Source organism: Cydia pomonella, chromosome 4, assembly GCF_033807575.1.
Source record: "Cydia pomonella isolate Wapato2018A chromosome 4, ilCydPomo1, whole genome shotgun sequence".
In the NCBI taxonomy this organism is placed as follows: Eukaryota; Metazoa; Arthropoda; class Insecta; order Lepidoptera; family Tortricidae; genus Cydia; species Cydia pomonella.
Window position 1 is genome coordinate 2,946,078 of NC_084706.1, and position 21,645 is coordinate 2,967,722.

The 21,645-nt window shown below is 35.3% G+C and overlaps 1 protein-coding gene across 2 annotated transcripts in view; it reads right to left on the reverse strand.

Moving 5' to 3' along the window:
- The window catches only part of LOC133516855 (insulin-like growth factor-binding protein complex acid labile subunit), a 71,701-nt gene that overhangs the window by 3,575 nt on the left and 46,481 nt on the right, over positions 1-21,645 (reverse strand). The window contains exons 2-3 of one of the 2 annotated variants that reach the window (XM_061849856.1): positions 17,115-17,208; positions 12,798-12,921 (exon numbers count right to left, since the gene is read on the reverse strand). In XM_061849856.1, the coding sequence (XP_061705840.1) occupies positions 12,798-12,921; positions 17,115-17,137 (147 nt within the window). In that variant the 5' untranslated portion in view covers positions 17,138-17,208. Of the gene's footprint in view, positions 1-12,797; positions 12,922-17,114; positions 17,780-21,645 lie in introns of those variants that run through there. The other variant, XM_061849858.1, reaches the window with a different exon arrangement.

Below are 21,645 nucleotides of genomic sequence, written 5' to 3' on the forward strand. Positions count from 1 at the left end.
TATTTGAATAGCAAATTAAGGTAAAAGCACATTTAAAATTTGTGTACTCGTATGGACAATCATTACTTAAGCTGTCATTTTAATATAAAACAGTCTAAAACCGTCATTGTGGTCGTATAAACGTTGAACTTATGGGTAAAAAACTTAAGAGGAAAGGGGACGGCCGCTTCTCCATAAAAATTTAGTCCCCATTTTCCTCTCTGAATATTGACATTATAGAAAATATTTGTAAGTCAGTTGATGTAACCATAGCTATGCACCTACATTAAAAAATAAAACATTTTTTTATTTTTGTAAAAGTTAGGAGTGAAAAACTGATTTCATACACATTTTTAAATGCTCCTAACTAAAACAATCAATAAAAATCAAACGTAGGGGATAGCTGTGGTTGATGTACAACAAATTGTGTCAAAATATTTTCAATAATCGAATCGAGAGAGGAAAATGAGGACCACGTTTGTATGAAAAGGGGTTTCGTCTTCTGTTCGATTAAGTCATGGCATAATTGGCATAGAGAAATAAGTAAGCATAGACTGCTCACTCCATATCGTCGGGTAAGGATACCTTTTGTGCCATTTAGGTACACTAGTTTGCAGGAGACCGAGAAGAAGCAAATCCAATATTTTTCGAAAAGTTTTATATTTAGGAAATTTTGTACTTATTTATCATTTAAGCACATACGAGTACGTTTACTATTTATAGCCTATAGCGGCAATTGGCGAAACGGCTGGTGGATGGGACCGGGGATGAGAGAGCTGGCAGCTTCCTCGCCCAACGCTTGAGCATAGCGATCCAGCGAGGAAATGCTGCCAGCATCCTCGGCACGTTGCCACAAGGGCCCATTTTAGATTTAGATTTTTAGTTTTATAGTAGTATTACTTTAGTTAATTGTAGTTTACTTGTATAATTTGAATTATTTTTATTGTATTTTATAATAATCCGTAATAAAGTATCTGTTTATAGAACGATACAAATATTTGAAACATAGTGGTTATCATGAAATAAAAACATTTTTTTATTACCATAAGTATCCATCATATATAATTTTTGACGAGTAAATGTTAAACGTGCAATGTATGACATGGCGCAAAATGTTGAATATTATGTATGTTGAATATAAAAGTTTTCTCATAATTTTCTGTTCACAGATCACTCTGTGAACAGAAAATTATGAGAAAACTCACATATAACACATAGTACTCACGTACTATAGTAGTAAAATGCAAACTTGGTACAACATATTTGAAAATAAAATTATAATATTTTTTGGCTATTATAGAAATCATTAAAAGCCGGCGATACCTACGGAGTTACCGGCGGAGTTTTCGTACCTACATAATAATATTAAGTTGTATGAGATGTATGGTAAAACATATTGCTAATAAGTTTAAAACTAGCTTAAAACTGAATACTTATTGAGCTTAAATCTGACTAAGATAAGTTTTCGCAAAGCTCGGTTTAAACTACTTATAAATTGTTTTTAAGGGTCTTTATTGTTTCCCGTAAAGTTTTAAGTCATAATGTATTGTTTGCTGGCATTTTCGTTAGCCATAATTTGACTTTTCTCAGAAACGCGTATCTTTTCAGGATTGCCATAAAACAAACCTGACCTAACCTAACCTATCTATAGGATAACCTAAGGAAATTCCTGAAAAGTTAACGGTTTCAGAGTTATGACTAATGATAATATGACTATCATTACATTATGTCTTTCGATAATTATGCGAAAGAAAGGGACCCGGGTTTTTATCTTTGTATGGACTGAACAATCTATGTTATGGCTAACGCAAATGACTGGATCTGAATCCCTTAGTTTTGTAATGTTTTTTGCAGCTTATCATATTAACAGCAACGGCTGTAAGCAGTTATAGTGTCACATATTTACTTCATATTTCACTGTTTTCGAGATATTTGGCATCAAAGTTGAACAATTTCAGGCCAAAAAACTAGTTTATTGGCCATAACTTTTGTATTAATTGGGTTAAAATTAAAATCTCTGACCAGTTTTTAGAGACGTCGAAGACGAACCCAAATGTTCGTACATGTAAAATCTTTAACAACAATCGAGTAACAAAAAAAGGGTTTTTTTAAACAATGTTTAAAAAAATATATAAAAAAATAAGTGTTCATTTCTTTCAAAATCGGGCAGACCAGAATGGAGATAAAAGATTAAAGAACCGATAACCGTTTGTCTTATAATTCTATCTATATTGCCACGTGTGTGGACGTGGGATCCTCTTTCGTATAGGGCTATAAAGCCACGAACGCAAGTGTCGTTACCAGGATGCTGCTTAAAACATCTCACACCGATGAAAAGGCCTCTTATAGTGCAAATATAAGAGTAACGACTCAAAACTAGTCAAAAATCGATGTAAACTGCGGGGAGCCCCTTAAGATAATGTTCATGAAATAATTACGGAATGTTACAGTATCTACAAACATCAGCATCACTTTTGGTATAACGTTTCAAGCGCGTTAAATAGATTAGGTACAGTTGAGTTCATAAACATGTACCTATACATTTTTACTTTATTAAAATGGATTAAGTAAAAAACAAATATGTGGCAATCTGTATAATCTGTAACACCAATGTGTGAATCATTACTAGAGATGCAACGAATATCCGGCCACTGTTCGGTATTATTAGCTGCTTCCGTAATTTAAATACTACCTGAAACAACATCGTGATGATACGGAGTCATTATTGTACCGCGTGAATTATTAACTATACGTAATATATAGGCTGAACACATACATTAATCCACACACACACACACACACACACACACACACACACACACACACACACACACACACACACTGTATGTTATGGAGGAGCGGGGCATCCTGATACAGGTTCATTCACCTAAAAGGAAGCTCCAACCACTTATGTCAAATTGTAAACCTTTACTTTATAAGGAAAATAAAATATTTTACATTTTTCATTTTCATTTTTTCATCGTTTCGACATCGTTGAGTACAAGCTCAATATGATTATTTAGGTGTTAACAACTATATGATAATTGATAATAAATATAAAAAATCATACGCTTTACAGTAATAGGTGAAATTTTATTATTTTAGACGCTAGACTATAATTTCAAGTTCCTTATTTATTATTTTGCTAGCTCGAATTTTCTGCTGGTTTTTTTAGTAATATTATGCTTATATTTGGAATTAGTATAATATTTTTTGGCCCTAAAATATTAATACACAGCCAAATTATATTATTATATGGCCAATCAAAGTTCCCGTTTAATATTTTCGTTGCCCGGTTAATAATATGCCATACTTGACTATCTATAGTTGAGTTGATTTACGGTAATGTAGTTTAATGATGAACATTACATAAAAAATAATCTACCTAATTTGCAGACTAATATCAGTTTTAAAATCCTTCTGTATTTTTGTGTCTATTTCACTGACCTTATATTATTCAGCGTTCAAAGATTCATTAAAAATGAATATCGGAGCGATACGGTCACGAAAGATAAAAACCATGAAAAATAATATGCCCACACACGCTACAGGAAGAGTAAATCCCTATGAAAACATTGACAGATTGGTTTCGTCCCGTTACAGCCGCTGCGATATTCCCTTTACAGATAAAATTAATCCTTTTCCAAATATCTCCGACGAGCTATGACGCACGTCCATAGATAAGCTTCACGAAAAATCGGATATCAAATCATATTAAATTTGATAGTTTTGCAAATACAATAAAGAGTTAGCTTGGTCTGACTCTAGTCACCTCTATAGGTATACGAGTAATTATAGTATTTGTCCTAGCTCAATTAACTTTAGTATAAGCGCCTATGGTAGAAGAGTCGACGAAATGCACAACGATTTCCCATAAAAATGATGCTAAGTCTGAATTTACAAAAAAGAAGGCTTCTGGTGCGAAAAAGGGTGGGCTGATTTAACCTATCTGATACGGAAATAATAGTTTTGGCAACAGTTAGACGCAGAAAAGCGAAATCCGTCAGTATTTTTTTGCCGGAAATGCTTGGCAGACGCTCGGGACCCCTAAATATACCCATCAGATACCACCATGAAATCAATTCCATTCGGTAAGTATGAACACCCATTTCAGGAATATATAAGTCTGCCAAGGCTTTTTCAGCTGAAACACCTTGACAGACGAGATTACAATTCCAAAGTACGGGTCCCACGGATGTTGCTTACTTAATCGTTTACGATATTTGAATAAAAAAAAATAGCACCATATCGTCGGCATAGCTAATATTATTAACAAAACAGCCGTCCACCGAACAACCTACACCAGCGCTGCTGGGCTCCTCAATCAACCCATTAACATAAAGATTAAAAAGTGTGAGTGACGTTAACCCTCCCTGTCTCACACCACACTTCATTTTATAGGGGTCTGAGTATCCCACAGCCCATCTTACAATATTTATTTGATGATCATACCAATACTCAAACATATTTATTACCTCATCTGGTAAACTAGCCCCATTACGTAACGTTGCGCCATAACAACTTGTAAGATACTAGGTCAAATGCCTTCGACAAGTCCAAAGAACATGCATAAACTGACGTACTCCGCTTAGTGTAATATTGAACAGTATGCTTAACACATAGTATAGCCGATTCAGTTGAAAGTCCGGGTCGAAAATCGAACTGGGCGTCATGTAGGTAGATATGTTTATTCAGATACGGGTTAAGCACATTGTCCAATACCTTCGCCAGAATAGTTCCCAACGAGATTGGTCTATAGTTGGACTTGTCAGAGGCATCACCAGTCTTATTTTTTATAATGGGCACCACAATGGTCTTCATGAGGTCTTTAGGTAAATAGTTATGGCCAATACAAAATGTGTAGAACATCGCAAGAACTCTAGGGAGATGAGCTCCCGCATGTTGCAGATGCTCGATGCTAAGACCATCGTGTCCGGGTGACTTACCTCTCGTCATTTGCCGTACAACCTTGGATATTTCCGCTGGTGTAATTGTGATTAAGGTACCATCCACACGAGTCCCAGCACCGAGCATCTAAACTCAACTAGAAATGTCGATTGGGGAAGCGGATTAAGTATAACGGTAACGGCGTTCTATTATTACGTGGAATGAAAAACTGCTGTTAGGAAGCTAACCAAGGCCTATTGACTTCCTTGGAACCTCTTATAAGGATGTGACGTGATTTGGCATCCAACAAAAAGTGTTGCCAGGAATTTGAATAAAAATATTTTGCTACAGTAATATAATCATATAAAATTAATCATTTAAGAAATTCGTCCTAATTACGAATTTTAATGGTTTTTTTAATGTAAAGATTGCAATTTGTGGGCTCTCCCGTCTCTTCGCCTGGGATATACGCCTATTTTCATAAAAGTTGAAATTCCCGCCTATGTTTTAGGGAGGTTCCACAAAAAATTACTAAATAGAAAGTGTATTTTATTCATATCAATATCCTCGCATCAATTGTCGCTACCTTAACGCCGTTTACGATCAATGCCGTTGTTTCGTTGGACAGCATGTGTTTTTTTTACCTTGGCGGAACTTCGTTATAAATAATGCTTAAGAAGGGATAAAGGTAAGCTTTTCCTTGTATCAAAATCTACAACTACGAGTACCGAATGCTCTTTCTTATTGTATTATTATTTTGTACCTAAGTTATGGTTAGACGTCGCAATCAATTAAAATGTAATTGAGGTGATATTCCAGACATCTTGTTGCTACACTTCGCCTGCCCCTAGGGTTGTCAAATCTATAATATAAATGGGTGTGTAATGTTTAATATAATTATGAAAAAACTATCACACACTTGCCACAATGCCATTTCATATTTATTTATTTATACAAGGAATTCCAACAGCTATAAAAGATACATTCAACTTTTTAGATAGTAATACAGAGCCAATTACAGGAACTCAAAAATAGAAACTGTATATATAATTACACAGTACACACTAGATACAATGGCACATGTGGTACAAGATATTACAATAAAAAAAGAGACCCAAAAATAGATATGAACAATAAGTAAGAACACTTATAATTTATGAAAATACACTAAGTTAAACAACTTATATTCGCACTCGGATGAACAACATGGACCGGGCTCAAATACATTTAAGTTACAGATCACACACCATAGCCTGTCACCACCTGCAACGCAACATGTTATTTAGAAGCACAGATTGACTAGATTGCGCATTACACTAGGGATTGAGCAATTAAAAACGTCAATATCTACATCGTTCGACAAATTATTCAAGTTACGAGCTGCGCGATACAGGAAACTATTTTACCTATAATTAGATAAAGTGCGTTTAACTGAAAGGGGTGATAAAACCTATTAGACAGAGTGTTTAGAAAGAAGTTGTGGGCCAAAATACATGCCAAAATCCAGGCAAAGTGAAGGGGTTTTACAGTGAGTGTCATTTATCTCAGTTCTCATTTCTAGTGTCGAATTGTAGGTAAATAACTACGTCATCATAATGTGATTATTTTTTATAACGTATTCATCGCTAGCATATACCTACCTAAGTTACGAGACACATTGATTAACGATTACCGTATTACCGGGCCGGATTAAATAATAACCAGAAGCGTTGGTCAAAACTTGAATTTTTTATTTTGACCGTTCTATATTTATAATTTCCGGTGAACGGCGGTTTATTCAAACACAAAGGTAAGTATATCTAGGTAACTCGAATTTATCACTTCCCTACTTCTTGCCGAGAAATGTCATAAATTCGGTCATATTTAGTGTGTATTGTGATTATGTCGCAAATGTATGCAAAAACTTCGTTGATGTATGTACATACGGAACTGTCATTTGCACTCGTCCCAGGTTCTTCACTTGCATGAATGCTCGTGGAAAACCATTCTGAATTTGTCTTTTTTAAACTTGCGTAGTTGAGCAACGGCAATAACTTGTACGGCTACACTAAAACATTTTTATTTTATTCCTTTTTTTTTAAAGAGAACAGTAGTTAGACCAAGACAAGTCTGCAAAGATTTTGATAGCAGACGCAGTGTAGTATATACGTCATAATTTCATGGAAGTTTGACGAGGAAAGTAACACTTACACGGTGTTTGCTATAAAATTATTACAGAATTTCCTTGATCTGACTCTATACAACTTCAAATCCCTTGATTTACTCCTTACATATTAATATGAAAGCTTTCGACGAAAATATTTAATCTAATTAGTATGTTTACTGACTGAAGAAAATGAAGAAGTTTTGCGCACGTGTAACTTCTATTCACTCTATTTCCTTTATATTACAATTTATAGCAATCAAAACGAATACCACATACATAAATGTTTATGTTAGTTTATTTTTCATGCCAAGTTTCACGTTATTTCAGCATGTTGTTGTAAAATGAGCGTGTAAGGTCTGCTTAAAACGCCACCTGCGTCGGGCAGCGTGTCGTGACGTCACGACTGACGACTGACACGCTGCCTGCCGTGGGTGCCTGGGGCCTATCGCGAAAATGGAAATTCCCAAATTGCGGGGATTTTCTCTTTTACTCTCACTAAGACGTAATTAGAGTGACAGAGAAAAATGCCCGCAATTGACGAACTTCGATTTTCGCGGTTATAGCCCTGGTCTGCTTGATACACGCTGTCCGCGGCAGACGACATACACTTTTCATACAAACAGTATTAGTGTATCATACAAACATTAGTATTAGATTGCACTATACTCATTTATAGATGTCGCCCATCTTTCTTTGCTAATCAATTCTACTATTTACTTTTATTTTGTGATGTCAGCAAACGAGCAGACAAGCCCCCTGATGGGAAGCGGTCATCGTCGCCCATGGACGTAAGCAACATCATAGGAGCCACTTAAGCGTCTGACCCTTGAGAACCCTAAATACCCGCTTCTTGAAGGCAACTCATTCCACATTCTGCATTCATTACAAAGGGCAAAGCAGAAAAATTATACAAATAGTATAAATGTAGCAATCAGGCAGGTTAATATTTATTTAAATACATGCTTAAACTCTTTCTGATCATGTAAACAAATTTCTATTAGAATACAATCACCCTGAACGCCCATCGATCATTCTCGAGTGTAAAACTGCTGCCAGTCTTGGTCTCGAAGAACCATCCGATATAATAGTGATCATTTCACCGGCAGCAAAACACAGAACAATGATCACTTTGCACTATCAATGTTTGTTTTTTTACCACACGAATTGGCAAAGGCCCTCTTGATTGTCCAAAAACTAATGAGAAAGTTGTATTTTATCCACATGTGGGGCAAAGTAATCAAATGCAAATTTTGAGTTGTTTCCTTATGTTAGCTGGTAGAATTGACTTTTAAATGATGCTTTTGAATGATACATTTTTTATTACGTTTATTCGGATTTGATTTGGTTTGTTTTTGTTTTGGTACTTCATAGTTAGTATTTTCCCTGCGTTGCTGTGGTGAAAAATTGCCTTGAAACCCTCGCAACGTTCAAGATTCCACTTCTCGAACCACTTGCTACGCTCGTGGTTCAATTTTGGAATCTTTCGCTTGCTCGGGTATCAATATTAGCACGAGCGGATAAACAACTTTGCCCCCTTGTAAAACAAATAACTATTAATCAGCCACCACTAATATAATGGAGGTAAATTCTATATTGTTACTTCATACGATACATCTATCTTACTAACTTCATAATAACAAATCATTTTGTGACCAAATATCCCGTATCGGATATAGGTATAGGTATATGAGGTATGGTATTTTGAGGTAACCGATATCGTTAATTAAACTAATATGATTTCATAGGAACGGAGAGTGATTTGTAAATCGGAAATTTGAGAAATTCGATTTAAGCCAGTATGCCTATTGGCTAGTTTGCCCTTGTTTGGCCTGCAGTCGAGAATTAAGCAATCTATTTTGAATTGCACGCAACGCACGCTCCCGCTGGATTGAGTATTGACAGAGCTCGTGGGCCATAATAATCGCATTTATTATTCAGGCACGATTCAGGTCCGAGCGTTGAGCATTTCATAGACAGATTTAACCTCTCTCATTTAATGTTGCAGACTTATTATACTCGTAATTACGATGTTATTGACGTTACAAAGAAACACAAAACGTTTTTCTGACGCCACGGCAAAGAAAACAAAAGGTAACACGCAAAACAGGAATTTCAAAACGAGATGTCGATTGTTCTTACTTAAAGATGTCTCTAAGTATGTATTATTGCTACGGATGTATTTTTATGTGATGCACATGATTTCAGACATTAAACTGTATTTAGGCCATTTTGTTTGAAGTTGTTACTACACTACACTTTTTCAGATTTGAGATTTTTTGTTAAATCTACTCAGAATCACGAGCTCTTTCGATTTGAAGAGGAAAACGAAACTGATATTCAAACTTGATTAACTCATTCGGTAAAGAAAGTATAAAGGCAAATTACGGAAAGCAACTACAACGTACGGCGTACTAATTACCTAAATTACACTTCGCTCTGACGTACCAGCGGCATGTTGCTATAATACGCGCGTAGCGTTGTCCCGCTCAAACATCGGAGCGACGTGCGAATCGGATCCAGTTTGCTAAGCGCCTACCTATAGGTTTGTTCCTACATGAACGGTTTCATATATAAATTCGCCTTGTCGAATAAGTATAATTGATGGTACTTATTATGTTACGAGTTTCATCTGGTTGTTCAGCAGCTTAACACGTAACCTTTATAAACAAAGTTGTGCCGTTAATGAAAATAAATAATTAAATTTTCACCACACCAGCTAGTAAAGGCTCTCTTGGTTGGTCAAAAACGGATGAGAAAAATGCATTTTATCCACATGTGTGGCAAAGTAATCTGATGCAAATTTTGAGTTGTTTACTTATGTTAGCTAGTAGAATTTTGACTTTATATTGACCATGTAAATGTTTAGAGACACCTAAAAGTTTTGATTGAAAAAATATAAAAGTTTTGGTTATCTTTTTTGAGATTCCTCCTAACTATCGCATGGCCGGGAAGTCCCGAAGGAAAATTTTCTACACAATTTATATGCCAATGACCACACTATTTTTAATTACTGTACGTTTCGTACACGACGCACTGACGTTCGAAATATATTATTAACACGTTCACTGCGGGACAAATTTTGAAAAACTTTTAACTGGTGCAGTTGAGATCGAATCAGCCCAAACCTAAGCTCTTTTACAGTGCGAGTGAGGCCTTATTGACCTCAAATTTCAGAAGTTACTTAGATCCATCACAACTTTGTCTAGACTAGGATTAGGTGTATTTTTGGTGTGACCTTCATTTGTCAGTAAATGTTTAAAATACACTTAGCTTCGTCCTTGGTTCTGACCTCTGGTTAAAGAAAAAATACCTAAAGATTTTTTAAGGTATTTTGGGCCTCAAAACGCACTAAATTTTATCTCAGACTAGTGAAGGGAATGGCACTCATCGCTAAATGATCGATGAGAAACTCATCATCTCATTTTTTTCCGTTTCCTTTTTCAAAGCGGTTTTGAGTTATTTTAATGCATGCATCAGATTTATTATTTTGAGTTCGAGTCGTGGTAAGGGCATTTAATTGTGTGTTTATCACAAATATTTCTTCCTGGGTTATGGTTAAATTATCTAAGTATTTATTCGTCTATAAGTACGTTTACGTTTATTAATCGTCGCCTAGTAACCATTGTACAAGCTTTGCTTAGTTTAGGGTTTGGTAGGTCCATCAGTGTAATCTTGTTCCCAAATATGTATTTATTTTAAAACAAGTCTTTGTTTAAATGCTCTAAAAGGAAGCAAAAAAACTATGGATTATGTAAATAAAACCCATTATTTCGTATTTAGGTTTTATTATATTTAGTAGGTACCTATTATTTACGTGAAACAAGCGTGGTTCAGTATCGACAACTATGGCCGCCCTATCGTCAACCGGTCGACTCCCACGCCGCCCGCGTCCCGCTCAGTGCGGCTTTCAGGCGTAAATACATTTTAACCCGCACTGTTTAATATATACCCAGTAAAATATAGACCTCAAACATTTTTTCTACACGAACGAGTCCGGGTTTGAAAAACATAAAGAAATGTATATTTGCCTTTATCATACGCCTTGTAAGTAAACGTCAACAGCTCCCGCACGAAAGAGATAACATGAACTTTTAGCTCCACACAGACGTAAAGTTGAGCTTGAGGCGGTTTTGCCTCGACCTGAAGTAAACGTCTTAAAAAACACTATAGTGAAACACTAAAAACATATATCTATCTAGTCCGAAGTAAAACAAGTCATTCGGGTGAAATTTATTTGTTAACCATGGTGCTAAACCGGAATACTTTTTTTTATTTGGCCTACTGCATTTGCAAAATATTTAGGCCGTTGCTCATATAAAGTATCCTTGGTATGAGATATTTATATTAAAGTTCAATATTCCAAATTATTGGATTATAAGTTAATCGCCGGGCATATGTGGCTAAAGTTTATTTATATCAAACTAAGGATTTATTTGTTCAGTTGTAAATATTTGGGGTGTTATGTATATATAAATAATTTACCATATTTTGGTGTTTTAAGTTATATGATTTAAAAACGTATTACAGTCGTTTAACTTTAACCAATTCGGTAATACAAGAATACGATCTGATGATAATTGTTCATGACACATCTGATACTATTTCAAGAGTTTTAACTTAAAAATAGCAGTTCCTTTTTTTGCTCAAAACGTGTCTAACGCCGTTAAGTTCTCTGCTCTGATCTATCCAAAAATAAATATATATTCTGTTTTTTAACAAATGTCAAAATCCATCATGTTCGTGAAATATAAGAAATAACTAGGGAAACATCTTAATATGCACTTTTGTCGCATACCGTTTGGCACTATTGTTCCTTAGGTCAAACAAAGCTGATTTAGCCAAGTAGCCACGAGATCGTGCGTGACTACACCCAAAAAAGAGGGGGGGTTCCCCAGGTCCAATCTATGCTATATTTTTTTCTGCTCTTAGCAACTAGGCCAAATTGTATATAATTTTCGTATAATTTAGGGACAAGGAATTCATTTTTGAAATGATTGTTATACCTTTTCATACAAAAAAACTGATTTGTGCACATACAATGAAAACGTATGTAACTTTTTTCGACAGTTTTGGTCTTTACAATCACAGTGTAGAAATTTGTACTAAATAAAAATATGGACAATTTAGACCATTTATTTCTTATTCTTAAAGCTATCACTTCAAAGTACAAACACATAATTTTTTGTCAAGAGATAACAGTTTGTAGCGCGTGCTGGTGATAATTTTCATATAATGGCCAAGGTCAAATTTAAAAAAAAACACTGAATTATGCATTTTAAAAGTTAGAATACAATGTTCGGAATACTAGATCTAACTAGGGAAACGGCGTTTTTACTAAAAACGGGTTTTTACGGTAGCATCATTATACTAATCAAGAAGGTATATATTATTTAATGATAACATACTTATCTATGTGTACTTAGTTTACGACATGCATTATATTATGTCTTTTTACGATATATAAAAAACCATTATAGGAGGGCAAGTGGAAGCAAGCAGGAATACAGTGAAGCCAAGATAAAATACACTGACCAATTAAACGAAAAAAACTAAACGATGATTCGTATCAGGCGATCAATATCAAAGAGAAGGGATAGGATAGATACTTGGAAATCGCTTCACAAACAGGAGGGAAATTCAGACTTGCATTGTGACATCAAAATCATATCTAAATGATATCAGTTGCACATGCATTTTGCTCGTACGTGTCCGTACATGTGTTGGCGCGAGGGAGACGCACAGCTAGTTTTGATGTGGAATTCCATGATGATGATGTGTGGTTTACCTGTGACTGTGATAGGCAGATGCAATGCATGGGGCAAGGCGGCGGCGCCAGCGCCGGAGCGTGACCGGCCAGCCCGGCGCCCAGCGATAACACCGCAGACCACGCCGCCCAACGCACCAGCCACCTACGCAACCAACACAACTTATACTGTCTTTTTTATATATATATATATATGGGGACTATTTTATACAGATCGACCTAGCCCCATTATACAACGTGTCTCTACTCTACCGAGATCTCGAGTAGAGTTCGTTCTCAGGATTTTTGTAATGTGGAAAAATATTTGATTAGATAAACATAAAATATATATATTTTAAAAGTTAAATCAATACAAATAAATCATCAATAAATAGGAGGAAACTGTATTAGCCGTTCGCAATGAAGATAAGATTGAAGGCAAGTTTACAAAAACAACATAACTAACATTTTTGCCTTTGCTTTATTTCCTTTATTGTTACTATTTTGTAGAATGGAGTCATTTGTTAATATTTTGGCTTTACGTATTACTATCCTTAATAATTTACAATATTTTTTATATTTACTCTTGTTAGCTGTATTTTTAGGGTTCCGTACTTCGAAAGGAAAAAACGGAACCCTTATAGGATCACTTTGTTGTCCGTCCGTCCATCTGTCTGTCTCTCAAGAACGTGTCTACTGAACTCAGGTCTACTATCCCTTGGGGCTTTGAAAAAAAACAAACTTCTAAGCCAACGCAATCAAAAGATATAGCCGTTTATACCGCAAATCTCCGCAAATTTTCGACACTCGCAAGGGAATCAAAACCTACGGGGTACTTCCCGTGAACTCAGAATCTTGAAATTTGGTACGAAGCAACGTCTCATAGCACAGATAAGGGAAAATTTGCTTAAACCTTAAATTTTTAGTTACATCATATAATAAAAATATTTTTAATAAATGATACGACTCGATTGTCGTGATAGGTGAACTTTTACTTATATACCAACAAATTTGTACGGAACCCTCGGTGCGCGAGTCCGACTCGCACTTGGCCGGTTTTTTTCGTTGTTGTATACCTAAATGCATTTTACGTTTTACTTTACTGGCTCTTTTTATTGCTTCGATTATCCAATTTGTTTTTCTTTTATGTGTCTTTTTAGGGTTCCGTAGCCAAATGGCAAAAGACAGAACCCTTATAGATTCGTCATGTCCGTCTGTCTGTCCGATTATGTCACAGCCCATACGTGTGGGGTATCTATGGATAGATCTTCAAAAATGATATTTAGGTTTCTAATATAATTTTTTCCTAAACTGAATAGTTTGCGCGAGAGACGCTTCCAAAGTGGAAAAATGTGTGTCCCCGCCCCTGTAACTTCTAATAACAGAATGAATAATCTAAAAAAAATATATGATATACATTACCATGCAAACTTCCACCGAAAATTGGTTTGAACGAGATCTAGTAAGTAGTTTTTTTTAATCCGTCATAAATGGTACGGAACCCTTCATGAGCGAGTCCGACTCGCACTTGGCCGCTTTTTTATTGTCTCTTCAGGTATACATAAGTAAAATAATAACTGAAACAAATGTATGAATTTATTATATGCTGTTTGGATCAGAATAGTCATACACATCTAATGAAAATGTCTAGATTACAGTCGACCTCTCTAACACTTACAAATCAGTATTTTTCCTAGTAGCTTTTGCTTATTGGAGTTTTTATAATTTGGCCTGATGTATGGTCCGAAATTGCTAAGTTTATCACTTCTGAGACGTATTTCTTAGTGTTTGTAAAAATATTATCAATACAAGTCTTAGTATGACAGGTAATTCTTGTAGGTTCATGAATTGTGGGATGGATATTATAATTGCGTAAGACAGAAAGAAAGAGATTTGAATTTGCACCATCATTTAGCAAATTTATATTAAAATCTCCTGCAATGTTTCTAAATACTTATTTATCAAGAAGAGATTCTAGTTTTTGTAAAAATATGTTTATTTCTGAGTATAATGGAGTTTAGGTCTGGGAATACAATACCCAAGATTCAAAGTGAGTCTCGAAAGGCATATCCGAGATCCAATCTAGACTGATGCAATTCAATGTTTTTGTAACTTTGCATTGCAACTCCCCCTCGTGTTTTTTGATTTCTAGAGAAAACAGAAGCATTTTTATAACCACAAATCTGTAACATTTGAACATTATTTTTACTAAGAAAAGTTTCCGTTTAACACACCACATCAATATCAGAGCTGTCTTTGAGAATTTGTATTTGACCCAGTTTTGATTTTAGGCTTTGTACATTTTGGTGGTAAATACTGAAGGTATATTCATTGTCTTTAGTCACGAAAACAATGTTTTGATAGGTCCGGGTCGGCCTGATTTTCAGAGGGTAGGGACACGTTGTATAGACAAATACATATTTATGTACATAGAAAACACCCATAACTCAGGAACAAATATCTGTGTTCATGATACAAATACTTGTGATACACTGACGATTGATTTCACCGACTAGCCGGATCGGATGGTCGATTAGTCGGTCGACGAGGCGGCTAGTCGTCTAAATTCATAAATCATGATTTCTCTATAGTTTAAATTCGGATTTACAGCCCCACGTTTTATGAGGTTGACATCTTGGTAGGTTCTAGCAATTTAATTAAAGGTGCCTTAAATAATAGAAATAAAAATTATCGAGATACTGTAATACTATTAATGTTGTACAAAACATTATATTGTTCGGACTGTGACGATATACACATACTTTTTGTTATTTCGACAATACCAATATAGGTTTGCCTTAGCTTAACATTCCTTTTTTGTGTGACATTGTACATTTATTAATTTTTTTTCTTTATATTTTACTACATAAACAACTGGAGACGCCTCTGTAATTTGTAATTTTGTAATTTTCTGTACAAAACGGTCTGCCGATTTTTACAGGGGAGGGGCACGTCAAATGTATGACTATTTGTACGTAACGTACAAATAGCCATGTCAGATTAACGGCATTCCATAGAATACATATGACCATTGGCCGAGGTTTTCGACAGAGGGGTAAGCTCTTAAAGGCCACTCCAGTTGTTAAATCCTCCAAGATATCGATCGAATAGGCTTCTACTGCAGAACAGAAATTATAATCTTTGAAGCACTGGCCCGTAATAAAATGCCTTAGTGGAATGTTTAATTTAAACTGACGCTTCCTGTTTTTGCCACATTCATTCTGATTGCATTCATTCATCATATATTCCACCGCCTCTTTCAATGGAACCTACTATAATATTGAATATTACAAACCGTCTCTTATTGAATATTTTTAAATTTTTGGCATATTTTAAATAAACATTTCCCGAATATGAGTAAGCTGCGTAACATGCAATATTAAGTTGTTTGTGGGTCTTTTTTTATGGGCGCTTTAACTCACTAACTACTACTCAACTCACGCCTTGATTCGAAGAATGATTAAGACACGTTTAAGATCTTTAAAATATCGATAACTAAACGACATGTCAACATTGTCGTTTATTTCGATTCCGCTGTGATCCCAATAAGATCTATCTACGATATTTCTAACGTCTCAGTAACATTGGTTGCCCGAATCGAGCTGCTTCTCTCAATTATACGACATCCCTAAATGAGATATCTAAATGAGAACTTATCTAAACCAGAACTTATCGTTATCGTATTTCATTCTTCGAATGGGGCCGTCACTTTCTAATTGCCGGCATGTCTCAACGTGCCGGCAATGGATTGCCGTAAAAAAATGCAGACAAGACCTTCATGAGCTTCATCACGTGTCATGCATATTTAGAATGTATTTTAAGGTTATATTAGTTACCACACATTATTTGTAAAAGCATTATATTACTAAATTGAAATTTACATTCATGACTTCTTAGTTAATTTCGCACACTTTTTAAAGACAATCATGATCTTACCAACGGTGTTGGTTTATTCGTACTTAAAGTTTATCAGAACTTATAGAGTTGTTGCATAATTATTTTCCCACTTTGAAATAAAACAATGTGTGCGATCGGTAGTAGTGTTTGGGCCAAAAGCAGTGTTAATCTTATTTGCAGTTTCCCTTGAACTGGTTCCCAATTTGTGTTCATATAAGTAAATCGCTCGAAGATGTTCTGGTCCATTTTTCGAATTTAACTAAATCTCTGTAACAAGCCCGCTCTTATATACCCTACGTAAAAGATTCGAGAACATTCTACTACATACTAGATTTATTCTAGAATATTCCCGAGACTACTAAAAATATCAAGAAAATTTAGAAGTGGAAAAAAAATGCAACAACCCAATATTAAGGTTCATTTTATACTGTACCTTTGTAGCCTATTAATGTGTGTACTCACCTCAGCATGTGTGCGAATGCCATGCGCTGGCGCCGACGGGGCGCGCCGCCCGCCGCGCGCTCTCACCTTTGCACCACCATCGCTTCACCATGATCTGCGGACACGATTATATATTTTACCATATTTACGTTTTAGATTATTATAATGTTACAGTCGGACGATAAAGATTTTTAAATAAAAACGACCACTAATATTTTATACCTGGCAATACTAGATTTCCTCTGGAATATGTGACAAAAAAAAAGAATATTGTTGCTTACACATGCTGGTAGGTAAATACGCAACAAACAGCTGTACAGCGGTGGCAGGATGGTTCCATTTTTATCACCTGTCACTATGGCCATCACTTTCGCGCTTATGTGAATACTTTTTAGAACGTGACAGGCATGGTGACCAATGATAAAGAGCCGACCATCTTAGCCCTGCTGTAGGGCTATAAAGCTTTTCACTTCTAGTTGTCTCCGAGGAAAAGCGTTTTTGTAATATTGTGTGTGCAATTTAATGGTGGTTTAGTTTAAAAGCGTGTGCGTTGTGGAGTAATGGCGCTCTGGGGCCGGCTCGCGGGAATCTCACGCGGCGCCATAAACATACTCTTGCAATTTTAAATTTTTGGCATGCTGCTCCGGCATTATTCACCACTGTTTACGTATACGGTACATATGTTTACGTTTATTGTAGACACGCCTATTAATTTAGGCGCTTGACGTCACGAGGCATAATCTTCACGTCTGTTTATCATGTTTTGAATTCAGACGGAAAGATTAAATTACAACTCGAATTGTCGTCCACGTTTTTATTTCAAACCAGTTAGGACACGGCTCAATACGTGGGTGTATCGAAGTGAATTTACCTTTTCCGTGCTACCGATTTTATTTTCAATATCGCTTTGTGTAAAGTCAATTTACATGGAAATTCGTCGCAGCAACTTTGATCATATAACTAGCAAACAATTCATGATCCATTATGACCTAATAGATTTAATAGCAGCGTTTTACCTTACAATAAAACGCTTATTAAGCGAAATACCTTATTTGAAGCCTATTTAATATTTGAGAGTGCGATGCTGTTTGACAGATGACGTAGCGGTTCATTATAGGCTGACACCTACCCCCTTGGTACTCGTATTTCAAGTTTTACCCCGCTCCACCAGGCGCCCGTGGCGTGCGGCCGCGGAGCTCTTCATTGGCGTGTATAATTGATCCGTTTATAATATTAGAATTGCCACAACAACGTGGAATGTGGATTTACCTACACGTATGTACATGTATGTATAAGGCAGGCTGGCTGGCTCCCGCGAGGCCGAGGGAGTCTCCCCATCAAGTGTTCACTTTCAATTTCCGTTTAAGTATAATTGAATCATACAATAGGATGCTCGTATCCGTGGCCAAACAAAACATTTTTATGTTTGTTTAACATTTATACTTCGTTTTCAGACTCGGCGTGAATGGTGTGTACTGATAAAACCATTAACTATCTGGCATATTCTAATTTTAAGTACAGGATAGGAATTCGATCCATATCTAATCCAGACCGAATTCATAAAATTAGAATACGCCTTAATATTTCATTCCATTTCCAACTTTTGAAGGAAACTTTCAAGGCAATATTGTGTTAAAGTATTTAAGAATGATTATCGAAGCACGTATTGCAACGGAAATGAATATAGATTGAGCTAAAGTATTTTATAGAGAGCATGGCGGGCATCTCTCGTTGATTTACAGATAAAACCCGGTAATTTTATTTTTCATTAGTGAATAAATATGTTTCAATTTATAAACGAAATAAGGGATAGCATCGAAAGAGTATTTTCAATTTGCTATGTAATGGATACTTGGCGAGTACTCAATTCTTTTATTCGTCGATAATATATATATATATATATATATATATATATATATATAGTTTTGAAAATAATTGTCAGCTATTGTATTCTTGAAGCAGTAGCAGTAAACAGTACCGCCAAAACCGAAAAAAAAGAGAAAGAAACGTCAAAATGTATTTTTCATCACACTCTCACAGAGCATACTGACATGGAATGAGCTTTAATATGCCCACGGGCGAAATATATTTTTTCAAATTTAATTACGCCCATATATTTGCATAATTGTTATGTGTGCTATGAATTAACCCATTTCGCACATAATCATAACTCCTCAGTAACACGTTTTCATGACTTACCAGTATGATGATGGTATTACCTATAAGCAGCGCAATGATTGATTGATATATTTAAGATGAATGTGTAATATAAAAACAAAAAACCCGACTGCGATATTTTTGTAATGTTAGTTCACTGCATAATAATCTACCAATATTGATTGCACTTTAAATTGCACATAAAGGTACAATAATAGCAATGCTTAAGAGGGAAATATACCACGTCCATACAAAAATGTTTTTCCACTTCCAAATATTTTCCATTTTCCATAATTTGTTATTATGTTATTGACATAATCAAAAACTAGGTTTAGAGTTTTTCTTTTTTTTTCCATACCTGTAAACCTAGACTATATTATTCTGAAGCGATCGACATCAAAATCAAAGTTATTTGTTAAGATTTAGTTACCGTAAAACTACACAACTATAGTCCAATACTGCAACTATGGTCCACAAGTTCGAAAGAAAATTAAGTATCTATACCAATGTTCCTTTTGGTTTACTCCTAGTTTTACCTTCCATTTATAAACATACTTTGCCTTAGAACTACAAAAATATAGTAAAATACACACCTGAACGAGAAAAATTGAGTTTATTTGTGGACCATAGTTGGGAGCTTTGGACTATAGTTGGGTGGTTTTACGGTAGTGGAAACCGTTTTCTCCCGAAATGAAAATTCATAGAAAAAGTACCGTTATTTCGTTAGACGTTAAAATCACAAACCAATCAAAATCCAATGTCACGTTCGATTGGTTCCATGCTTATTTTAAATTAACAGTTTTAGCATAGTTCCAAAATATAATCTACGCGATATATCTACTCGTATACCAAAGAGAATATATAACACCGTTGTTGGTGCGGATATCGGTTGAATGCCGATTGTCGAGTGGCACGATGACACGCCGCCATTGCTATGACTGATCGCTACGCCGGGAACCAATTAAACTTGTCCACTACACTACACAACAGGAATTCGGGAAAATAAATTGAATTGGAATGTTTGGACAAATATCTGTTTTTAGTGATTATTGTCTATCTCAGACGGTTAGTAAAGAAGTACGCAATATAGCAGATTGTTAACCAAGGTATGAAAGTCACTTTCATTTCTACTTAACATAATACAATTTAACTTCATACAGCCAAGCCCTCAACCAGTCCGTAACTGCCTGAGTTTAACCGTAGACCTTGTTAAGGTATTAACTCCCCAGCCCGCATAGCCAATAACGCTCCGTAGCGAACGATACGCAACTGTCTCTGTCGCTCTAATATGGAAGAGTATTAGTGAGAGATGACTAGGATACGCTACGGAGCGTTAAGAGGAAAGGGGACAGCCGCTTTTTCATACAAACGTAGTCCCCATTTTCCTCTCTAGATATTGACATTATGGAAAGTATTTTTACATAATTTGATATGTATTAACCATAGCTATGCCCATATATTTGACTTTTTTAGATTTTTTATTATTGTAATATTTAATCAGGAGCAAAAAACAGATTTCATACACATTTTAATAATAAATAAATTTAAAAAAAAAACAAATATGTGGGCATGGCTGTGATATACAACAAAATTTGTAAATAGCGTTGCATATACAACAATATTTTCAATAATGTTAATATCCAGAGAGGAAAATGAGGACTACGTTTGTATGAAAAGGCGATTTCACGTGGGTCCTTCACTTTCGTCTTAACGATTGGTACGTTGGCTACGCGGCCTGAGCAGAGTTCGGTCGCTCAAGTTATTTGAGCTACTATTTTCGAAAATGTGTGAACGGTTGGGTCTTTCTTTATAGTTGTTATTGTCAAATATTGAGCGACAGACGCATAGCGACAATATTATAGACGACAAAAAAAACAGCTAACGGAACATACGTAGTTTTCTGGATGGAGACACCTGGCACACTTTGCGAGATTTGTTGTTTAAGTATGTAACGTCCGTATTTTTTATTGCAATGTTATTTTGTAAGGCTTCACAGTTTCGCAGTTTGAGATGACAATACGGAATATATTACTAAAATATCCGTATTCCCAAAATTGATATGCATTGGTTTCCTCAAGACGCCATTCTTTGTACATAAAACAAGAACTTAATACAATATATCAACATCACAGTTGTTTTCAGTTTATAGATATCTGTTCTTAAAATAGTTGACAAAATTTTACTATTTTGAATATTGCAACTTGTTTTATAAATATTGACTGAGTTAATATCATGTGTAAATATTGACTTAATTTATAGACTTAACACAATAGGTACATATATATTTATATTGAAATAAAGTAAATTTGTATTTGTATGTAATGATCTGTAAAAATGTATTTAATATACTCATATGGTACTGGCAGAATGATTTAACAGTTTATTTAAACTTTAT